Source organism: Zeugodacus cucurbitae, chromosome 4 (assembly GCF_028554725.1).
Source record: "Zeugodacus cucurbitae isolate PBARC_wt_2022May chromosome 4, idZeuCucr1.2, whole genome shotgun sequence".
NCBI lineage: Eukaryota > Metazoa > Arthropoda > Insecta > Diptera > Tephritidae > Zeugodacus > Zeugodacus cucurbitae.
In genome coordinates, this window is record NC_071669.1 from 23993057 (window position 1) to 24011805 (window position 18749).

The following is an 18749-nucleotide window of genomic DNA, read 5'->3' on the forward strand; positions in this document are numbered from 1 at the left end:
GGCACATACATAAGTTGATAATTTTAAATGTGAGGTGTGTTCAGTGTGAGTTGTCGTACACATAATAGCATTCTGTTATACACATTCGTTATAAGCGGAACCAGTGGAACTGTAACGCCATTTTAAAAATGTGTCGGTAAATATTGGTACGTTAAGTTCTAGTAATCAAAAATAAGTTTGGAGCTTTAATATAAAATATATGTATATGTATATATTAAAAGTGGATAGTTAGATAGTTTGAGTTATTCTTTCCAATTAATTTTTTGTACACCTATCAAGTTTCCATCAAATTAATACAGGTTTATTCATTCATTTAATTATAGTTGATCCAGAATCACGAAACCGTTATGGATAGAAAATTATCGGTAGTGTAAAGCAAAAAGTAAAATTTTTCTAGTATTGAGAAAATTAGATTTTATTATTTTTTTTACATTTTTAATTTTGCACTCAAATAAGACCAAACCGCAGTATTAGTAGGGGCACATTGTCAGACTTCACAGCCCCACGGCACGGCCATCTTACCATAACAATTAGTTTGTGGATTAAACTTTAAAGAATTCATAGAACAATACAAAAATGGAATAATACTATCCCAATATGTTGCTTAGGGTGTAATAGTTTTACTCATATAGCGGTTGTTTGTAACACCTCAAGCTAAACAAATCGAAAACCGGATGCCCTTTGATACTGCAGAGGGTAAATTGTGAACGCTCAGATAGCAACAACTCCCACCTCCCAAAGAAGGGTTATGTCGAAAACCCCGTACTCTTCTTCTTGTTGAACGATGATAGGAATGCCATTGATAGCAATGAAGTAGAACCCGAGACACGTCTTCCAAATATCACGTTAAGGTCTTATTGAGCGGACTAAATACTGAAGCACATCGTCATCGAACTGTTTGGACCCTAACAGTGTCTTGTCAGTGTGCCTTTCGAAAAGGTAAAAATCCTTTGACAAATATTCTCGATACACAAACTTCTGGAAAAGACCCAAGGAATTCCTCGAAACTTATATAAAATAATGTTGAGCGCTACCATCACCTCCTTCAAAATAGGGAAGGACCTCTCCGAGACATTCGTTACTAAACGATGTTTCAGACAAGGTGAATTTCGAGTGATTTCTTTAATCTATTGATTGGCACTATCTTTTTCAAAATGCCGACGATATCAATATAGTCGGCCGACACAACTAAGCTATATGTGCAACATTCTCAAGCCTAGAAAAAGAAGCGAAACAGATGGGTTTCGTAGTTAAGGAGGACGAGACGATGTACCTCCTATCATCAAATATAGATCTCAATGATTTGAAGACAACTTCACAGTTGACAGTTTGATATGACTTTGTCTATCTAGGATCCAGTATAAATACCAACAACAACGTGAGTAAGATCGGGGGATCACTCTTGTCAACATGAGCTATCATGGTCTCAGTAGGCAATACAAAATAGAGCCCTCTCTCGAAAACCCAAACTAATGCTCTATAAGTGACTCATTTTACTCGTCCTGATGTATAGTATGGAAGCACGGATGATGGCGAACAGCGATGAGCATTCTTTAGGAGCGTTCGATAAAAGTTCTCCGAAGGGGAACTACTCGACGGCGAAGAGATGTACCAGATAAACCCTAATAATAAAAGGCCATAATGACCACTAAATAGCTGCATAATATCGGATATGGGGTTTCGTTGGCCTCCACAATCTCCTTATCTTAATCCTATAGAACACCTCCAGGGTATTATGAAAAGAGAGGTTCTTGAGTCAATGAATACTTAAAGAGAATTGATGGTCGAAAATGAATTCTGCCTAGCATGTCATCACAACAGAAATTTGTAGAAACCTTTTTGACAGCATATCACGTCTAATTCAGGCGGTGATGGAAGCTAGTTGTGGATAACTGGAATATAGAAAATCCAAAGAAGTGTGTTTCTAGTCAACACGTGAAAAAACGTTTTTTCAATAGGACGCTACGAAAATAGACCGATAGGGACAGTAAACGACGCCATATTATATACATATATCCTGCTCTTTTGACATTTCTCTTCTGTAAGGTTTGCCATTTTATCATGGGAAGATTTACGATCCAACAACGAGTCGAAATTATTAAAATTTACTACCGATATTCGGAGCTAGTCACCTCAACTTTAAGAGCGCTACGTCCAAATTTATAATCGTACTCTCAGATCAAGAATTAAGCGTCCAGTGGAAAAATTTTAATCCACATGTACAGTACAAAATGTTCCCGTGCCAGTGAGACAAAGAAATTGAAGAAGAAGAAGAAGTTGTGGCGAATTTTGCGAAAAGACCTTGGTCTACAACTGAAGCCGCTTGACCACCATAATCGTCGTACGTTCGTGAATTGGCTGAGCAACAACTGGAAAATGATCAGAATTTTCAACGAAAATTCATCTTCGCTACCGCTTAATCATAACCGATATTGTTAATCCGAAATGGATGATATGGACTTGGATAATATTTTCGTTCCAACAGCTCGGCGCCACAAGGCACACATCGAATGTCACAATCGATTTATTGCAAACCTCACGAAATTGCCCAGTCAATTGCCCGCCTCGGTTGTGCGATTTGATGCCGTTGTACTATTTCCTATGGGACTACATCAAGTCTATGCCAACAAGCCAGCGATGATTGTACTTCGTACGAGTAGCAGTATCGGCCGATTTATGCTTGAAAACCGTCGAAAATTTGGTTCATCGTCTGGACTTTCTTAAAAAAAAACTTTTGCAGCGCTCTTATTGAAAAATCTTTTATATTTAGTTTGTATGATTCAAACTGTCTTACTTGTTTAATGTCATCTTCCTTAGTAACTGCAGCAAGAATTAAAGATAATTCGTAAGAAAGGTGTGGCCGCTCTCAGGCTGTAACTATAGTTATACTATGATGTTAATAAGTAGCCACAGAGAATGCATGTATATATAGTTTTCCTCAAATTCATATGCTATAAGTACTTAAAGATGAAACACTTCAAAATGCAAATACTGCATGAACGCACTTTAAAACAATAAAACATTTCGCCAATATTATATTTATGTCCTTGGAACTTAAGATTGGCCATTGATTAATGTTTTCACTCTTCTTTAATTGTTTCCTTTTTATTTACGCATCATTATTAGTATTTAGATAATAATAATTTATAATATCCACTTGTCTATAACCAGAAGAATGGGAGTAGAGCAAAGACCGAGCTAATCGTCTTTTATCAATCCTTATCAAAATTCTCGAATTTCTTATCTATTTTCGGTCTTTCCATTTTTGTTACAATTTTTATTTATTATTTTTAGTTGTTCTTGTTGTTTTTTTTTGTATATAAAGAGCTTGTGTGTTGTATGTGTATGTGTTTCGCCTTTGTTTATATTTTGTTGTAATTGTATCAATTAAATTTAATTAATAAACATAGAAATTACAATTAATAAAATAAAGGTAGGAAATACTAAAATTATACTTAGAAGTGGATGCCGTATTTGTAGTGTCCTTTTTGATATTTCTTCCCTTCTTTCACAACTCATTCATCATTTGGATACACATTGTATTGCGATTTGTTATTGTTGTCATTAACATTCATATACATACATATATAAGAGAATCGTTTTGAAGTTGGATAGTTTCATTAAATAGCGGTATTAAATTTCTTGATTTTTTTGTCTGCTGCTGCTCTATGACCTCCTTCTGCCGGTATCACTACTTTGATGCTTTCAACAGCCGCTAAATGATAAACGTCGCATGTTGCTTGATTTTGTTGTATGTAGTTGGGATAAGAGGAGAAGAAGGATCAGTAGGATGACGTTTTTAGTTGATTTTCATGCTTTCTTTTTCGCGTTTTGTTTGTTTGTATTTATTCAAATTTTCATTAACTTTATGTTTAAATCAAAAAGGTGTGTTTGTTTTTATTAATATATATTTATATGTGTGTGTATCTAGCGATTAGCATTCTTAAGTTGGTTAGACAACCAATCGAGACCCTCATAGAGACCATCGCCGCTGGTTGCACACGTCGCCTGTATATACCAATTACGATTTCTGAGTGAGTGCAAACCGAGCTTGTCGGTGATTTCGGCTGCATTCATAGCATTGGGCAGATCCTAAAAGAAAAACATATATTTTAAAATAAATGCGAGAAATGACAAGCAAACAGCAAACAACAACTAAAGTTTAAAAATATTCTCTTTATTTTTGCAAAAATTTTCACTTTTATTTTAAACTACTGCTAGACATCGACAAATAAATCTTCACAATAAATATCAACTTTCATTAAATGTTAGAAATTCTTGAGTATATTATTTATTGCCCAATTTTCTTTTAATTTAAAATTTGCAGACGCACAACTTCCGAATACCTATATTACGTTTGCTATGTTCTTATCAGAAAAATCTTATCTAAGCATTGAAAGCATTCTGTAGTAGTATGACTCTTGCTTGTGATATAATATGTATACACATGTGAAGCTTGCACTTCACAAAATAAAATAAAAAATATGTACATAATGAAACGAATTTAACAAGTAGACCGATCATACTACAACTCACATGCATATTTTGATAAACCTTCGGTTTTTGGGACAAAAATCAGCTGAACAAAGCACAAAGCTGTATGTTCAACACATACAAATATATGTATATAAAAGTCAAAATCCATAGTAAAATAAAAATAAAATTGAGTAATTTTTAACACCTTTGTTGAATTTTTGCTTTTTAATGTTTATATGTCTAAGCATTATATAATGGTGAAATTTGCATATTTTTAATATTATGACATACCTGTTTGTTAGCGAATATTAATAAAACAGCATCTCTGAGCTCATCTTCAGCCAACATGCGCATCAATTCCTCTCTCGCTTCACCGATACGTTCTCTATCGTTGCTATCAACGACGAATATAAGACCCTGTATAAACAAGATTTTTTTAAATTATTTTCTTTGGTTAAACAATAAGCTTATAGCACAATAGAAAAATAGTAACAAATTCAACACAAAATATTTCTTTAAAGTTTGAGTTTTATGAGAAACACGAATAATTTTTAAAATGTAATATCAGCTACTACTTACTTGTGTATTTTGGAAGTAATGCCTCCACAGTGGACGGATTTTATCTTGGCCGCCCACATCCCATACTGTAAAGCTAATATTCTTGTATTCTACAGTCTCGACGTTGAAACCTAAGAAAGTGCAAAAATGTATGTACTACAATGTTTACTTTCGTACAACGGCAAACATTAGTACTTACCAATGGTAGGTATCGTTGTAACAATTTCGCCTAATTTGAGTTTGTACAAAATTGTGGTTTTACCAGCGGCATCTAATCCGACCATCAATATTCTCATTTCCTTTTTACCGAAAAGGCCTTTAAAAAGATTTCCAAACATGTTCCCCATTTTGATACAAGTTATGCAGTTGTTGCCCTTGTTTTCTTTATATTATTGTACTCTGCAGATTATGTTGCAAGTTTTCAACTGCGAACTTTGAGATTAATGTTACTACTTAATTGGAATTGATCGGTACCTATAAGAGTCGATCCGAGTCTGCACGTTAAAGCTGCAGATTTCAAACAAGTCGGCTGTAAAAAGATAAACATTTGAAGAAATAAAATTAATAAATTTATTAAACATATTAATTTGAGTACTTCTAACTCAGATGATTCAACAAATGACCTCAATCATTACTTTGCTTTTGTGTTATTATGCATATTTTTAGTTTATAATTAATATTTAAAAATAACCTTTGACTTTGCAATATTAATTAAATTTGTTACTTCAATGTATACTACTAAAAAATCTTCAACTGATTTCTTTCAATATCGTGTTTTTATTGTTTACTTTCTCTAGACGCTGCGGAAATAATATTGAAGTATAAGGCCTTGACAAAGTTTAGTTGAATCAGTTGTGATTCCGGTTTAAACTACGTCAAAAAATTATGATAACGTATTAGACTTTGGTAACAGGTGTAGATAAAAAATTAAAGGTAAAAACATATAAGTTTTTCGAAATATGTTAAGATTAATTATTTTCATTTGAAACATTCTAGAAGCCATTATGTATAAATTGAAAACACACATATGGAAAGTTAATTCTAAGTATGGATTAGATTATCTACTAGTCATACACCATGTTAAAATTTTCAAAGAGAGTAGGAAGGGAGAGGGCACAAAATTTACGAGTGAGTCAGCGAAGCAATTTAGAAATATTCAGCACTCATTTTTTGCGATTACTTGTAAAAAAAATGTATGTTAACACGAAAAGGATAAATTTAAATATATTAATCGAAAACATTTAAAAAAAGCAGATATTTTTTTTTACGGAACTGCCATCTCATGGCCTCCACTTCATGTTGCTGTTGGTCAATTGTTCACTTAGCTTAATTAACACAAGTTTCTTTCTACGGTTTGTTTTTCTAATATTTAACATTTGCATTTTCACTGGCTTTGTAATAAGTAAAAAATTTCATTATTTAGTATATTTAATTTCTTTATTACCCTATTTTTCCTTTTTCTTTCAGTACGGCGAAAGCACCACCCTACGTCAAATACGACGACGAAAACGAAAAGGAAAAGAATCCGCGAAACTCCGATAATGTGACGACTATTGAACATGCAATTACAGAAAGAGTAGAAAAGTTAAAAGGAACTACGATAAACACCAATAGCATAAAGATAGTAACGTCGGCAATAGAAGACAGCGATAGCGATGCCGCTAATACACCACATCATTAATGATGACGGAGACGTAATTTTCGACATACGGCTTTTAATTCACCATACAAACGCAAATAAACGAGGTGAACAATATATACTAAGATGTGACTGGATTGAATTATGAAAAAAACGCACCTTTTCCAACTGCAGCTATACCCAGACCCTTTCCAAACCGCAAACTAATTGAAATCATTAATGTAAGATACTAAATAAATACCTTAAATTAACCTAATCTATGTAATATGCAGCGAGTAGATTATTTTCTTTAGTATATAACACGATTTTTCCTGCTCCAAAATATAAAGATATCTCTATCTCTGTTAAACGTAACTATTTCATAAATATGTCACATTTAACAATACGATTTGCAAGAAATTGTGCTTGGCTTTCTACGAAGGTAACCACGATGTGATAGTAGAAATGATAGGGCTCCGATTCAAAATTACAAACCTGAGTTTCTACAATTACGGTTTAATACATTTAATAGAAGACAAACTATAAACCGTTCAATAAGTTTTTCTTACGTTAAATATTTAATGCGTTCCATAAAATTTTGCAACTTTCTACCGTATTAACTTCAACATCACACTTCACCTAATGGAGATACTCAATTATTAAATGAAAAGGATAGCATGTTGTCAGTTTGAAATGGAAAAATTAAGATTGCAGGAGCTACTATTACTAATTCCTGTATCAAATGTACGATCGCAGTTGGCTTCTCAAACAACACTTATTTCCTCTTTTTTATTTCTTTTATTAATTCATATACGCACCAAATAATTGAGATGAGTTCACGCACTTAATTACAGAAATTTTATTAATTTCTGTATGGAAATGTCAGCGAAAATCACAGAGCAATAAAACACACGAACACACCAATTTAAAGTACGCTATTTGACGTATAAAGTATTAGCTCACCACGAATAGTTTGTCCACCTCACATACAGAAAGTGTTGTGAAACAAATATATGAATGAACACATTGGCTAACATTGTCTTCCTTCCATACCTGAGTATTTATAAGAAGGGTGTAACTAGTGTTTAACAGGAGCCAAACATTAACAAAGTACGAAACCACGAAAAGTTGCCACGTCGTGCCTCACCAGTGTCAAGGCAATGCGCATGAGTGTGAACGAGATAACATATTACTTTTGGGATCGAAAATTGAATTTTTGTTGAAGCCGCAAAACAGCGTTGTCATATTATACTAACTGCTGTATTTAAAATCAAATTTAGATATATCAAAGTTCACTTAATTTAGCATATTAGCTCCTTAAATGTCGGGATTACTCTCTAATCGAAACCGTATACGTCTTCTACAATTCATAGTTGACCTTATGAGACTCCAGATTTTACACAAGTTGGGCAGCACTTATATTTTACATTCTTTCACACATTTTCGCCATAGTATTTTTTCGTGATATCTTCTGCCACAAAACGGAAGTTTAATAATAACCAAAATGTATCCAAAATCACCTTTTCTACGTAATCCTCTTGTTGAGACACAAATTCTTCAGCGGAATGTAAGCAAATTGTATTAATTTAATATTTTAATTCTCGGAGACACTCGTTTCCAAACAATAATGTTCGAACACGCTAAATGTAGTCATATGGTTTAGCCGTACACACAACCAAGAATGACAGAGACAAATGAATGTATAACGAATTGAGAAATAAATGTTCGGGTTGCCATTACTTTGTTAGTTATTGTAACGTAAGGACCTTTTGTATTCGTTAACGTAATAACTTAAAGCAAACAATAAAAATTACTGTTATGTTTAAATTATTTAAAATATATTTTTTATTTATATTTGATATTTAAAAATCAGTGTACATTCTACTACAATAACGGCTGCATTCACATACCGAATACATTATTGTATCTTGTCTTTTATATTCAAATTGCAAGAGTTTTTGCAACAATTGGAACTAATTAAGCTTTCATGTATAAAATAAATAAAGTTTTGTGCCACACAATTAATTTAACAACATTCAGAATAAATTCAGTTAATTTAAATTAAACTTGGTCTTAAAGATCACACAATACTTTTAATAGGAAAATAATTATCTCTCTCATTAATTGATATGTGGACTCTCTAAGTTAATGCATTCATTCTACATTAGTATTGGTACATATCATCTTCCGCTTAGTCAGCTAGAGACCCATATTGTGTTTTATTGACAAATTTCAAGCGTTTTTGGAACAATTGTATCTAATTAGACAATTAAGCTTTCATGTATAAAATAAATAAGTTTTGTGCCACACAATAAATTTAACAACATTCAGAATAAATTCAGTTAATTTAAATTAAACTTGGTCTTAAAGATCACACAATACTTTTAATAGGAAAATAATTATCTCTCTCATTAATTGATATGTGGACTCTCTAAGTTAATGCATTCATTCTACATTAGTATTGGTACATATCATCTTCCGCTTAGTCAGCTAGAGACCCATATTGTGTTTTATTGACAAATTTCAAGCGTTTTTGGAACAATTGTATCTAATTAGACAATTAAGCTTTCATGTATAAAATAAATAAGTTTTGTGCCACACAATAAATTTAACAACATTCAGAATAAATTCAGTTAATTTAAATTAAACTTGGTCTTAAAGATCACACAATACTTTTAATAGGAAAATAATTATCTCTCTCATTAATTGATATGTGGACTCTCTAAGTTAATGCATTCATTCTACATTAGTATTGGTACATATCATCTTCCGCTTAGTCAGCTAGAGACCCATATTGTGTTTTATTGACAAATTTCAAGCGTTTTTGGAACAATTGTATCTAATTAGACAATTAAGCTTTCATGTATAAAATAAATAAAGCCATTAAATCACTTTACATCATATAACTCAATCTATTGAACATAAATCATTCAGAATATTTTCAGTTAATTTTATTTAGGCTTGGATCTTAAAGATCATACAATCCTTCTAATAGTCTGCGGGTTATCTCTCACATTAATGGATATGCAGACTCATTCCCCTTATACTATGCTATTGCATTAATTACTACATTAGTATTTAATCGTATGAGGAAATATTAATATGTATATAATATTCCATCTTCCAGCCTAGTCAGCTAGAGGAGTTGATGAGGTGGTTATGTCAACCGCCAACAATAACAACATATCGCATAAATACGCTTAGAACCACTGTATCAGCATTCAAACAAAAATTACAAGCCACGCTATGTGAACGATATACACTGCCACCCAAAATCTGTGAAATACCCAGTATACCAGAGGTACTTTGCATTTCGCCCAGATCCTTTAATATTGTAGATATAAAGGAGAAGCAGTCAGGCTTGCAACGTGAGGTGGTGGTGGACAGCTGTTGTGGAGGTGCCTTACTACGCGGTGCACACATCTATGCACCCGGCGTGCTTGCAATGGAAGCAGGTACCAAATTGAATGAACAAGTTCTAGTTTATGCTGATTTGGCGGGTAAATGTAAGCAAGGCACAAATATTCGTTACGATTCGCTCGATAAACTGTTTTTGGGTGTCGGCGTCGTACGAATGCAACGACATCAGATTTTTGGACCTCCAACAAGTAGTACTCTCGCACCTTTGAAAGGCGTTGCTGTAGAAATGATGGAAACTGTGTCCGGCGTGCCAACCATTGGCGATCTAAGCTGCAAAGAAGCGCTTCTACAAAACTTACCGTCCATTGTCTGTGTACGCGTGCTGAATCCTCAACCAGGCGAACGTGTGTTGGATATGTGTGCGGCGCCCGGCAATAAAACAACCCATATAGCAGAGTTAATGGGCGATAAAGGTGAAATAATTGCGCTAGACAAGGTAGCCAATAAAATCCCGGTTATGTTGGAAAAGATAACGAGTTTAGGTTTAAAAAGCATACGCGCATATAATTTCGATGCTACGAAAGCTTACAGCGAGGCTAAGGAAGCTGCAGGCACAGAATGTTTGGACATGCCACCTTTTGCTGCCAATACGTTCGATAAAATCTTACTTGACGCACCGTGCAGCGCGTTGGGCAATCGACCGCTGCTTGTCGGTCCACCGAATATGTCGGCACGTATGCTCGGTTCATATCCAAAAGTGCAGCGAAAATTATTCTCCGCAGCAGTGCCATTACTCAAACCAAACGGTGTTTTGGTTTATAGTACATGTACTGTGACTGAAGGAGAAAATGAAGGCATGGTCGCTTGGGTACTAGAAAAATTTCCACAGCTGAGGTTAGTCCCTGCAACGCCGCATGTCGGCGGCATTGGTCTTGAACAAACCGGCCTTAGCGATACGGAGAGGTAATAAATAATTGACATGATTTTGATACAAATCGGTATGTTTGTGTAATATTTATAGTGATATATATTTTTAAAAATTTAGGCAATATGTGCAACGTTTTTGTCAGCATGCGAAAGAAATCGAAGGAGTTCCTATTGACACTGTCGGATTTTTCATAGCCAAATTTATAAAGGAGTATTGAATGCCATCAATTTTACTGGGGCACTTTGAATATTCAATATTTGTAATTTCTATTAACAAAAAAAAAAAAAATAGCTGTCTACATCGTTCATATGTATGCCTTTCGCTTTAATAAAATATTGAAAGTCATTTAGTACTTGCTCAAAATTAAGTTCTTTATTTTAAATCATCTTTATTATTATACGTATATAACGAATTATTCATCCGTAGCTGTGATAATTATCGATATCAATCAATATTGAATGCTTAACATGCACATCTCTAGACAGCCCGCGCAAGTATTTAAAATAATAATTTACAAAATTAGTACATTATACGGATGAGGCGGCTTTTGCATGAATTAAATCCATAAAGAAATAAAAATACATTGTTGTCTTTTAAAAAACCTATTAGAGATATAATATACTAAGTTCTTAAAGAAAAAATATCATAACAAACTTTAAAGTAAACCCGGCTTCGTTATGTGCATGTTTACCGTTGTTTTGTTTGATGTATGTATGTTTAGCAGTAAATATTAAATTTATCTTTAATAAACTACCTTAGATTCGCTAAAGCAGAGTGCAGACATGTAACGATGGTTTTTATCGTTAAAACTTTTATAATTAAACACACACACGCACAGTATGACAAAATGGTTTAAAATATAATATAGAGCTCGTTACCAATGCAATGTCATGTGTCGTGCACGCTCAGTGTAAGGACGCAACCAGTGTGCTGCAGCATTACAAAAAATTGTCAAGTATCCTACTCATCATTTACATATTTTACGCGGCGATATTCAATGCTGTATATTCGTCATCATGCATCTCAGTCATCATGTAAGTACCGTCTTGCAACAGTAACACCACACGCCTTGTGCCGCCTGCAAAAATACAAAAATATACATATGTAATAAAATGCGCATTTATAAAGTTTTCTCAAACGTCAATTACCTGGCGAAGGCATGCCAGCCTGTATAACTTCAGCCGGTATATTAGCTTCCTGTCCGTCCGCGCCGTCTGATGTTTGTATGCAGAGCTGCCCGGTAGCGCCGCTACCACTAGCTGTTACAGCAACGCCACTACTGCCAGCATCTGCTTGCTGTTGTTGTTGTTGTTGTGCAGCAGCTAATGCTTGGTGTTGTTGCAATTCCGCTTCACTCATGGTAACTACTTGTGTAGTGCCATCTTCGTTTGTTGTTTTGACAATATATTGCGGCTCTGACATGGGGTCTGATTGTAATTCGCTGGGATTCTGAGCAACTGCTTCGGCAACGGCGTTGTCAAGTGTTAGCACTTGATTTTCATCACCATCGGCTGCAGCAACATATGCGAATTGTTGCTCACCATCAGGACCCTGCGTTACGAGTATAGTTTTGCCTTCAGCATTCTTGCCGGCTACCTGATACACTGTGCCGTCTTCACCGGTCACTAAAACGGGTGTGCCATCTTCATTGGTAAGCATTTGATCACTTGAAAACAGCATTGATGCATCAATATCTTGCAAACCCTGTTGATGATGATCTTGCTGTAGGGCCAATTGCTGCTCACCGCCCGTCATTAATTGTGTATGCATTACGCCGCTTTGACTTTGCTGGGACAACACCTGATCATCTTGTCCTAATATTTTACCTATAATTTTTATATTTTTAGATTAACTGTCATATTTTTGGTACAGTGGCATCTTTGTTAACTTACCGGTTATAGGACATAATTGTGCTTGGTGTTGCTCCTCGTGCGCATATGTGCCATCGGGCTGTTTACGTACACTCACAGCGCTCACTTGACTCGTGCGGCCACCACCCGTTGGTGGCGTTATTTGCTGAACTTTCTGTATCTGTATTTGTGACTGTTGTTGCCGCAGATTCATGCGCTGTGCAATCGCATCTTCACGTGTCATCACCTTCTTTGTCACCTTCAAATCGCCCGACTTCGATAGTTGCAGTATTTTTTGTTCCGGTGTAACTGTTTTCGTACTGCTTGTTGTAGTTGTTCGGTTTATATGTGCCGAGCTACCCTGTCGCGGAATAATCATGCGTCCTGAAGTTGGAGAAGCATGTTGTTGAACAGTTGAACTGGTGGTGTTGCCAACGCCGCTGCGCACATGCATTGATGTGCCGCCACGTTGCTGCTGTGTTGTACTGGAATTCATTACAGTTTTTCGTTGCAAAGTAGTGCCGGCCGGTGTACGCTGAACATGTTGCTGACGCGAAATTGTGTTGATTTGAGTATTGCCTACTGTGGTGGTACCGGTACCGCTACCTCCGACGCGAATTTGGGTGCGATTTGCTGTAACGGACGATGCCGTTTTAGATTCATTACCGCTATCACTACCACCGCCAACCCTTACTATACCTGTGCTGGACACAGCCGACTCTCCCTTCGAGAGTATCCGTATTTGGGCCTCACTTTTTTGTGTTGCCTAGCAAAAAAATAAAGAAAAGACAAAAAAAAATTCAAATATACGGAATTGAACTATTGGTAGTTATTAAACTCTTATAAAGAATTTTGTTAGATATCCTTTTACTCTAAAGCATACTACAAAAACTGAACACCAACACCATCATAATAATAGATTATACTTTTTATTAACACACTGTTAACAGAAAGTAAATTATTACAATTTGTGTTTTCCAAAAACAAATAAAATCAAATTTTAAATACACCTACTAAAATATTTACTAATTCAACTATATTAAAGTAGTAAAATTTTAATACAAAGATCACTTCACATCTACTGCACTTACATTACGGCTATTGCCATTAAAACCAGGCTTCTTCTTTACGCCAGAAGCATTTGCATCTTGTGTTATAATAACCTCAGCTGAATTCGGACCAACCGGTAACGACTCACCGCTAACTGAGGTTGGTGTACGTGAGCTGCTTGTGCCATTCACTTTAACGATTTTCGACTAAGAAACATACAAAAATTAACGATTTTTTTCATTTCATTTAAATATGACAAATTTACCTCAATTGAAATGGCATTGCCATTCTTCATTCTTTTTACTGTATGTGATGGTATAAGATCCTCTTCCAAGTCTTCTATTGTTGCCGTTGTGCTAGGCAAATCACTTGCGTTGGAATCATTAAAGTCGGAATCTTCTAATTTGCGTTTTAAACCAGCCGTACCGACAGCAGAGCTATTGCTGGTATTCATGGACCATTCTCTCTCACCATCCTGAGAGTTATTACAACTGCCAGCGACATCACTGCCATTTGGTGAAGCTGCCCCAGAGGGGATTTGATTACTACCAGAAACCCATTGTTTTACCTGATCCATAGCTTTTGTTTTCGATGTACGCGACGGTCTTGTAGATACGTCGCCAGCTGCTGACCTATTACTTTCGCCATTATCGTTGTTACTGCTGCTAACACTTTGAAGTTTTGAATGTTTGCCGGTTTCAGTTTTGTTAGCTGTATCCAATCCAGCAGTTTTACCAGCAGCTAAAGCAGCTTGCTTGGCTTCTAAAGCGGCACGTGTTTCTTTCTGTCGCGCCAATTGTGTTTCAAATGTTTCCAGCAGGTGTGGCACGTTTTCTAAGTGCGACGATGGCTCCCAAGTATTTTGTTCAAGTGTACGTGCTTCCCATTTTACTAAATATTCATGCATCTTTCGACGCGGGTTAAAACGTTTTGCTACAATTTTCTCTGCATTTTCCTCAATCACTTCATCAGAGTTGGGCACTGTGCGTTTAGCACGTCGACTTTATATAAAATAAAATGGAGTTGTTATTAAAACAAAATACAATTTATAAATATGTATGTCTATTTTCTGTACTAACCTTAGTGGTTTTGTTGTATTTCCAATGGGAAGTTTATTTTGCGTCACGCCTCCTATTGCATCACTTCGTATAGTGACGGGTTTCTTGACAATTTTTTGCGCCGGTGTAACTGCTCTGTGAGTGGTGGAATCGTTTTCATCTTTAGCATCTATAATTTTCGTTGGAGGTTTCAAATTAGCTACTTGCGGCTTGGTTTGCGTTAAAAGTTCTAAATGAAGTACGTCATTTAACTATATTACTACATTACAAAAATGTTACTTACTTCTGCCAGGTGAAACACTTTCATTAGTGTTATTAACGACAGTTTTAGTTATTTTTACTGGCATTTCTTGTAGACCACCTTGGCCTACTTTCGCAAAAGATTGAATTGTTTTGCCAGCCACAATCCATGTCTCTCGTAGACTTTCATCCATTTTCACCCATGTTTGATACAGCGCCCAAGAATTGGGGCTTGCCGTATTTGAGTCTTTATTATTATGTAGTTGTGTTGCTTTCCACAATAAAAACGCCCAGATTTTTGGTTTAGTGTCATTACATTCACGTACATTGGTGTTCTCCTTTTGGCAAGGTTTCTGTTTATGATCATCAAAATCTTCTATAAAGTGGTAGACATTAAGACATCGACCACAAACAAGCACATCCATTGTGGCCATTTCCTCTTGCGCCGCTAAAAGTTAATAAAAGTTAGTTACAAGCGCCAATATTATATAGAAAAAGCAAATACTCACTTTTAATTAATTTGGCGTGCTTGCCTATTTCCGTAGGTGTGATATCCCGTCCGACCATGGCGCAAAATTATAATAATTTACCAATGTCTGTAAAGTATATTTCAGTTTTATATCATTGTATATTTTAAAAAGCTGCTCATTTGCGCCAAATATATTGCTTTGAACAATAAATTTTATTTTTTGTGCAATCGTTTTTATATATAAATAGGAACTTTTTCTTAACAAGTTTTCTGTTAATTTTACCAAATTAATTATGGAACGGTAAAACAATTTGACTACACTTTTTCTCTCCACAATTTAAAAATTTTCACTTGTATGACCGGAATTCCTATACTAGAAATCACGCGTTCAGTTACAAAATATTACATCCTAAGTACAACAGATCATAATAAATAATTATTTGGTAAAATTTCTAATTTGATATTTAAAGATCATTTCCATTTTTTACTAATTTTTGTTATAAACAATTGAACCTACCGAAATTCGCTATATTGATGCTGCTGCTGCGTCCAAACGAAATGTAAAACAAGCAAATGCAAGATTTTCCGTTCGTTTGTAAAACGTAGCACTCGCGGCAATCGCCATTGACCAATCAAAATGGCGACAGCAGCAGTGCTTATGAATTTGTGAAGAACGGATATCTGAAGAAGGAGGCAACTCTAAAAATTTACTTTGGTTTTATAACATCTTCATTATACGCGTATAATTAACAAAGCTATATCTAATTTCAGTAAAAAAAGTATATAAATTTATTGTAGCACCTTTTCTTTATCTAAACTTCAGTTATTATAAATATTTTAAAAGTTATTTTTATTTTATTTTATATTTATAACTTACAACTAAAACATGCCACTGCAAACGGTATGTAAGAATATTAAAAATTATTATAGATATGGTGGCAACGACATACTATGAACCAATCAGCAGAAGTTCTGATTGTAAACAGCTGTTTTAGTTTTGTATCCAAAATTTTCGAATATTTGTGAGTAAAATTTCAATTTCCAACAAGGATATCAACTGTTAATAAATATCAACAATGGCCGATATAGATGGAGAAGATCCAAAAGAGTATCGCTGGGAAACCGGCTACGAGAAAACATGGTACACAACATGGATATACTTTTGTAAAATTATTTCCAAGTGCTTTACATGTTCTCTGTTTGGTCCTCAGGGAAGCTATAAAAGAGGATGATGACGGGCTTTTGGATGGCGCTATTGCAGAGCTTATTCAGAAAGCTAAGCGTAAACGTCAGGCACAAAAGACTCAACAAAACCGTTTGGGAATGATGCGGCATCTTTATATTGTTTTGGATTGCTCTGAGTCAATGACCGTGCCAGATTTGAAACCCACTCGAATGTTATGCACCATTAAGGTACATTTGCTATGCTTAACTCAAGTTATTTCTAATTACTAAATCTTTTTTAGCTTTTGGAAATCTTTATCGAGGAATTTTTTGATCAGAATCCCATCAGTCAGCTGGGTTTAATTGTTTTGAAGGGCAAACGCGCCGAAAAACTTACGGAATTAACGGGCACATCAAAACTTCATTTAAAGGCGCTCGAAGGGTAAAGAATATTGAGTATATATAGAGTATATAATGCAATTTATAAGTATTTATGTTTTAGTGCTGCTAAAATTCCACTCACAAGTGAGCCTTCTTTGCAAAATGGTCTTGACTTAGCAATGAAATCGTTAAAGGTTGTGCCCAGTCATGCTTCCCGTGAAATTCTCATCATTATGGGTTCTTTAACAACATGTGATCCTGTTGACATTAATAGCACAATCGATGCTCTCAAAGCAGATAACATAAGATGCTCAGTGATATCACTTTCTGCTGAAATACATGTTTGCCGTCATTTAACTTCACAAACTCAAGGCTCTTATGGTGCTGTTCTTGATGACGCGCATTATCGTGATCAATTGTTAGCGCATATCGATCCACCACCAGCAGCGCAAACACAAGAAAATTCCTTAATAAAAATGGGGTTTCCACATGCCAAGACCGATGGTGGCAAGGATCCACCACTTTCGATGTGTATGTGTCACATAGAAAACACAGAAGAACCGAGCAAACTCACATCCGGTGGCTACCATTGCCCGCAATGTTATAGTAAATACTGTGAATTGCCAGTTGAATGCCAGACATGTGGCTTAACATTGGTTTCAGCGCCACATTTGGCTCGTTCCTATCATCATCTCTTTCCAGTGCAACATTTCACAGAGTTGGAATTCAACGGGCAGGCGGCCAATTGCTATGCATGCCAGAAACCTCTAACGGAAGCAGCGGATAAAAACGTATATCGTTGTGAGAAGTGCACACAAGTTTATTGCATTGATTGCGACATATTCATTCATGAGACCCTGCACACATGCGTCGGTTGCAACACAGGCAATCCACATAGAAAATAGAAATAATGTCGACAAAATATTTAAACATTTACGTATGTAATTAAAATAAAAACTTTTAATGATGATAATGGCAAAGCTAAATTTTCTATTTACAATTTACTTAAAAAACACCAGAACGCATTATGTAGGTGTCACATAGATTAGCAGATATTTAAAATTTGAACGGTTTATTTATTTTTTTTTTGTACAAAATAGTTGTTGTTTTTGTTGTAACGCTTATCTAGGCCTGCATGAACCGGTAAGCACAAATTGCCATCTAAGTCATCTAATGGAATGCCAAGAAAAACGTGCTGTGTCGCCAGGCTCGGACCAAATTGAAAGTGACGTTAGATGGGTGGGCTGCAAAGAGGTGGTTAGTGTCATGCGGGTACTTTTTAACGGGTGATTTTTTTGAGGTTAGGATTTTCATGCATTAGTATTTGACAGATCACGTGGGATTTCAGACATGGTGTCAAAGAGAAAGATGCTCAGTATGCTTTGACATTTCATCACGAATAGACTTACTAACGAGCTAACGTCGAATTTTCAGTGAATGGGCCCTAGAAAAGTTGGCAGAAAATCCGCTTTTTTATCGACAAATTTTGTTCAGCGATGAGGCTCATTTCTGGTTGAATGGCTACGTAAATAAGCAAAATTGCCGCATTTGGGGTGAAGAGCAACCAGAAGCCGTTCAAGAACTGCCCATGCATCCC

General features: G+C 35.3%; 4 protein-coding genes across 6 annotated transcripts; 2 read left to right on the forward strand and 2 right to left on the reverse strand.

Annotated features, from left to right (window-relative positions):
• Positions 1-3071: 3071 nt before the first annotated feature.
• On the reverse strand, positions 3072-7613 carry LOC105214779 (ADP-ribosylation factor 1). Its single transcript, XM_011188392.3, has 5 exons — positions 7471-7613; positions 5234-5563; positions 5056-5165; positions 4768-4893; positions 3072-4092 (listed from the first exon to the last, which is right to left on the reverse strand). The coding sequence occupies exons 2-5, from the start codon at positions 5379-5381 to the stop codon at positions 3928-3930; spliced, it is 549 nt and encodes a 182-aa protein (XP_011186694.1). The 5' UTR covers positions 5382-5563; positions 7471-7613; the 3' UTR covers positions 3072-3927.
• On the forward strand, positions 7609-11954 carry LOC105214791 (tRNA (cytosine(72)-C(5))-methyltransferase NSUN6). Its single transcript, XM_011188432.3, has 3 exons — positions 7609-8219; positions 9780-10975; positions 11058-11954. The coding sequence occupies exons 1-3, from the start codon at positions 8157-8159 to the stop codon at positions 11155-11157; spliced, it is 1359 nt and encodes a 452-aa protein (XP_011186734.3). The 5' UTR covers positions 7609-8156; the 3' UTR covers positions 11158-11954.
• On the reverse strand, positions 11294-16254 carry Cdyl_2 (biorientation of chromosomes in cell division protein 1-like 1). 3 transcript variants are annotated; one of them, XM_029042001.2, is made up of 10 exons: positions 16125-16254; positions 15648-15734; positions 15182-15586; positions 14920-15127; positions 14106-14841; positions 13882-14046; positions 13490-13556; positions 12833-13423; positions 12089-12766; positions 11294-12018 (listed from the first exon to the last, which is right to left on the reverse strand). In XM_029042001.2, the coding sequence occupies exons 2-10, from the start codon at positions 15703-15705 to the stop codon at positions 11921-11923; spliced, it is 3006 nt and encodes a 1001-aa protein (XP_028897834.2). In that variant the 5' UTR covers positions 15706-15734; positions 16125-16254; the 3' UTR covers positions 11294-11920. The 3 variants fall into 3 exon arrangements, with proteins under 3 accessions (XP_028897834.2, XP_011186713.2, XP_011186712.2); XM_011188411.3 differs by having other exon boundaries at positions 12833-13556; positions 14920-15067; XM_011188410.3 differs by having other exon boundaries at positions 12833-13556; positions 16125-16253.
• Positions 16255-16548: 294 nt separating this feature from the next.
• On the forward strand, positions 16549-18138 carry LOC105214782 (general transcription factor IIH subunit 2). Its single transcript, XM_011188412.3, has 4 exons — positions 16549-16748; positions 16819-17020; positions 17074-17213; positions 17274-18138. The coding sequence occupies exons 1-4, from the start codon at positions 16684-16686 to the stop codon at positions 18055-18057; spliced, it is 1191 nt and encodes a 396-aa protein (XP_011186714.2). The 5' UTR covers positions 16549-16683; the 3' UTR covers positions 18058-18138.
• Positions 18139-18749: the final 611 nt, after the last annotated feature.

What these genes read in the sequence shown, in the direction of transcription:
- LOC105214782 (XM_011188412.3), top strand. Translation starts at nt 16,684, where the DNA reads ATGGCCGATATAGATGGAGAAGATCCAAAAGAGTATCGCTGGGAAACC. An exon ending in GAATGTTATGCACCATTAAG is followed by an intron (nt 17,021 to 17,073) that starts GTACATTTGCTA and finishes AATCTTTTTTAG; the next exon opens with CTTTTGGAAATCTTTATCGA. An exon ending in CATTTAAAGGCGCTCGAAGG is followed by an intron (nt 17,214 to 17,273) that starts GTAAAGAATATT and finishes TTTATGTTTTAG; the next exon opens with TGCTGCTAAAATTCCACTCA.
- Cdyl_2 (XM_011188410.3), bottom strand. Translation starts at nt 15,705, where the DNA reads ATGGTCGGACGGGATATCACACCTACGGAAATAGGCAAGCACGCCAAA. An exon ending in ACAATTATGTCCTATAACCG is followed by an intron (nt 12,767 to 12,832) that starts GTAAGTTAACAA and finishes TAAAAATTATAG; the next exon opens with GTAAAATATTAGGACAAGAT. An exon ending in GGCTGGCATGCCTTCGCCAG is followed by an intron (nt 12,019 to 12,088) that starts GTAATTGACGTT and finishes GTATTTTTGCAG; the next exon opens with GCGGCACAAGGCGTGTGGTG.
- LOC105214779 (XM_011188392.3), bottom strand. Translation starts at nt 5,381, where the DNA reads ATGGGGAACATGTTTGGAAATCTTTTTAAAGGCCTTTTCGGTAAAAAG. An exon ending in ATTACTTCCAAAATACACAA is followed by an intron (nt 4,894 to 5,055) that starts GTAAGTAGTAGC and finishes TTGTTTATACAG; the next exon opens with GGTCTTATATTCGTCGTTGA. An exon ending in TAATATTCGCTAACAAACAG is followed by an intron (nt 4,093 to 4,767) that starts GTATGTCATAAT and finishes TTTTTCTTTTAG; the next exon opens with GATCTGCCCAATGCTATGAA.
- LOC105214791 (XM_011188432.3), top strand. Translation starts at nt 8,157, where the DNA reads ATGTATCCAAAATCACCTTTTCTACGTAATCCTCTTGTTGAGACACAA. An exon ending in CACAAATTCTTCAGCGGAAT is followed by an intron (nt 8,220 to 9,779) that starts GTAAGCAAATTG and finishes TCCATCTTCCAG; the next exon opens with CCTAGTCAGCTAGAGGAGTT. An exon ending in GGCCTTAGCGATACGGAGAG is followed by an intron (nt 10,976 to 11,057) that starts GTAATAAATAAT and finishes TTAAAAATTTAG; the next exon opens with GCAATATGTGCAACGTTTTT.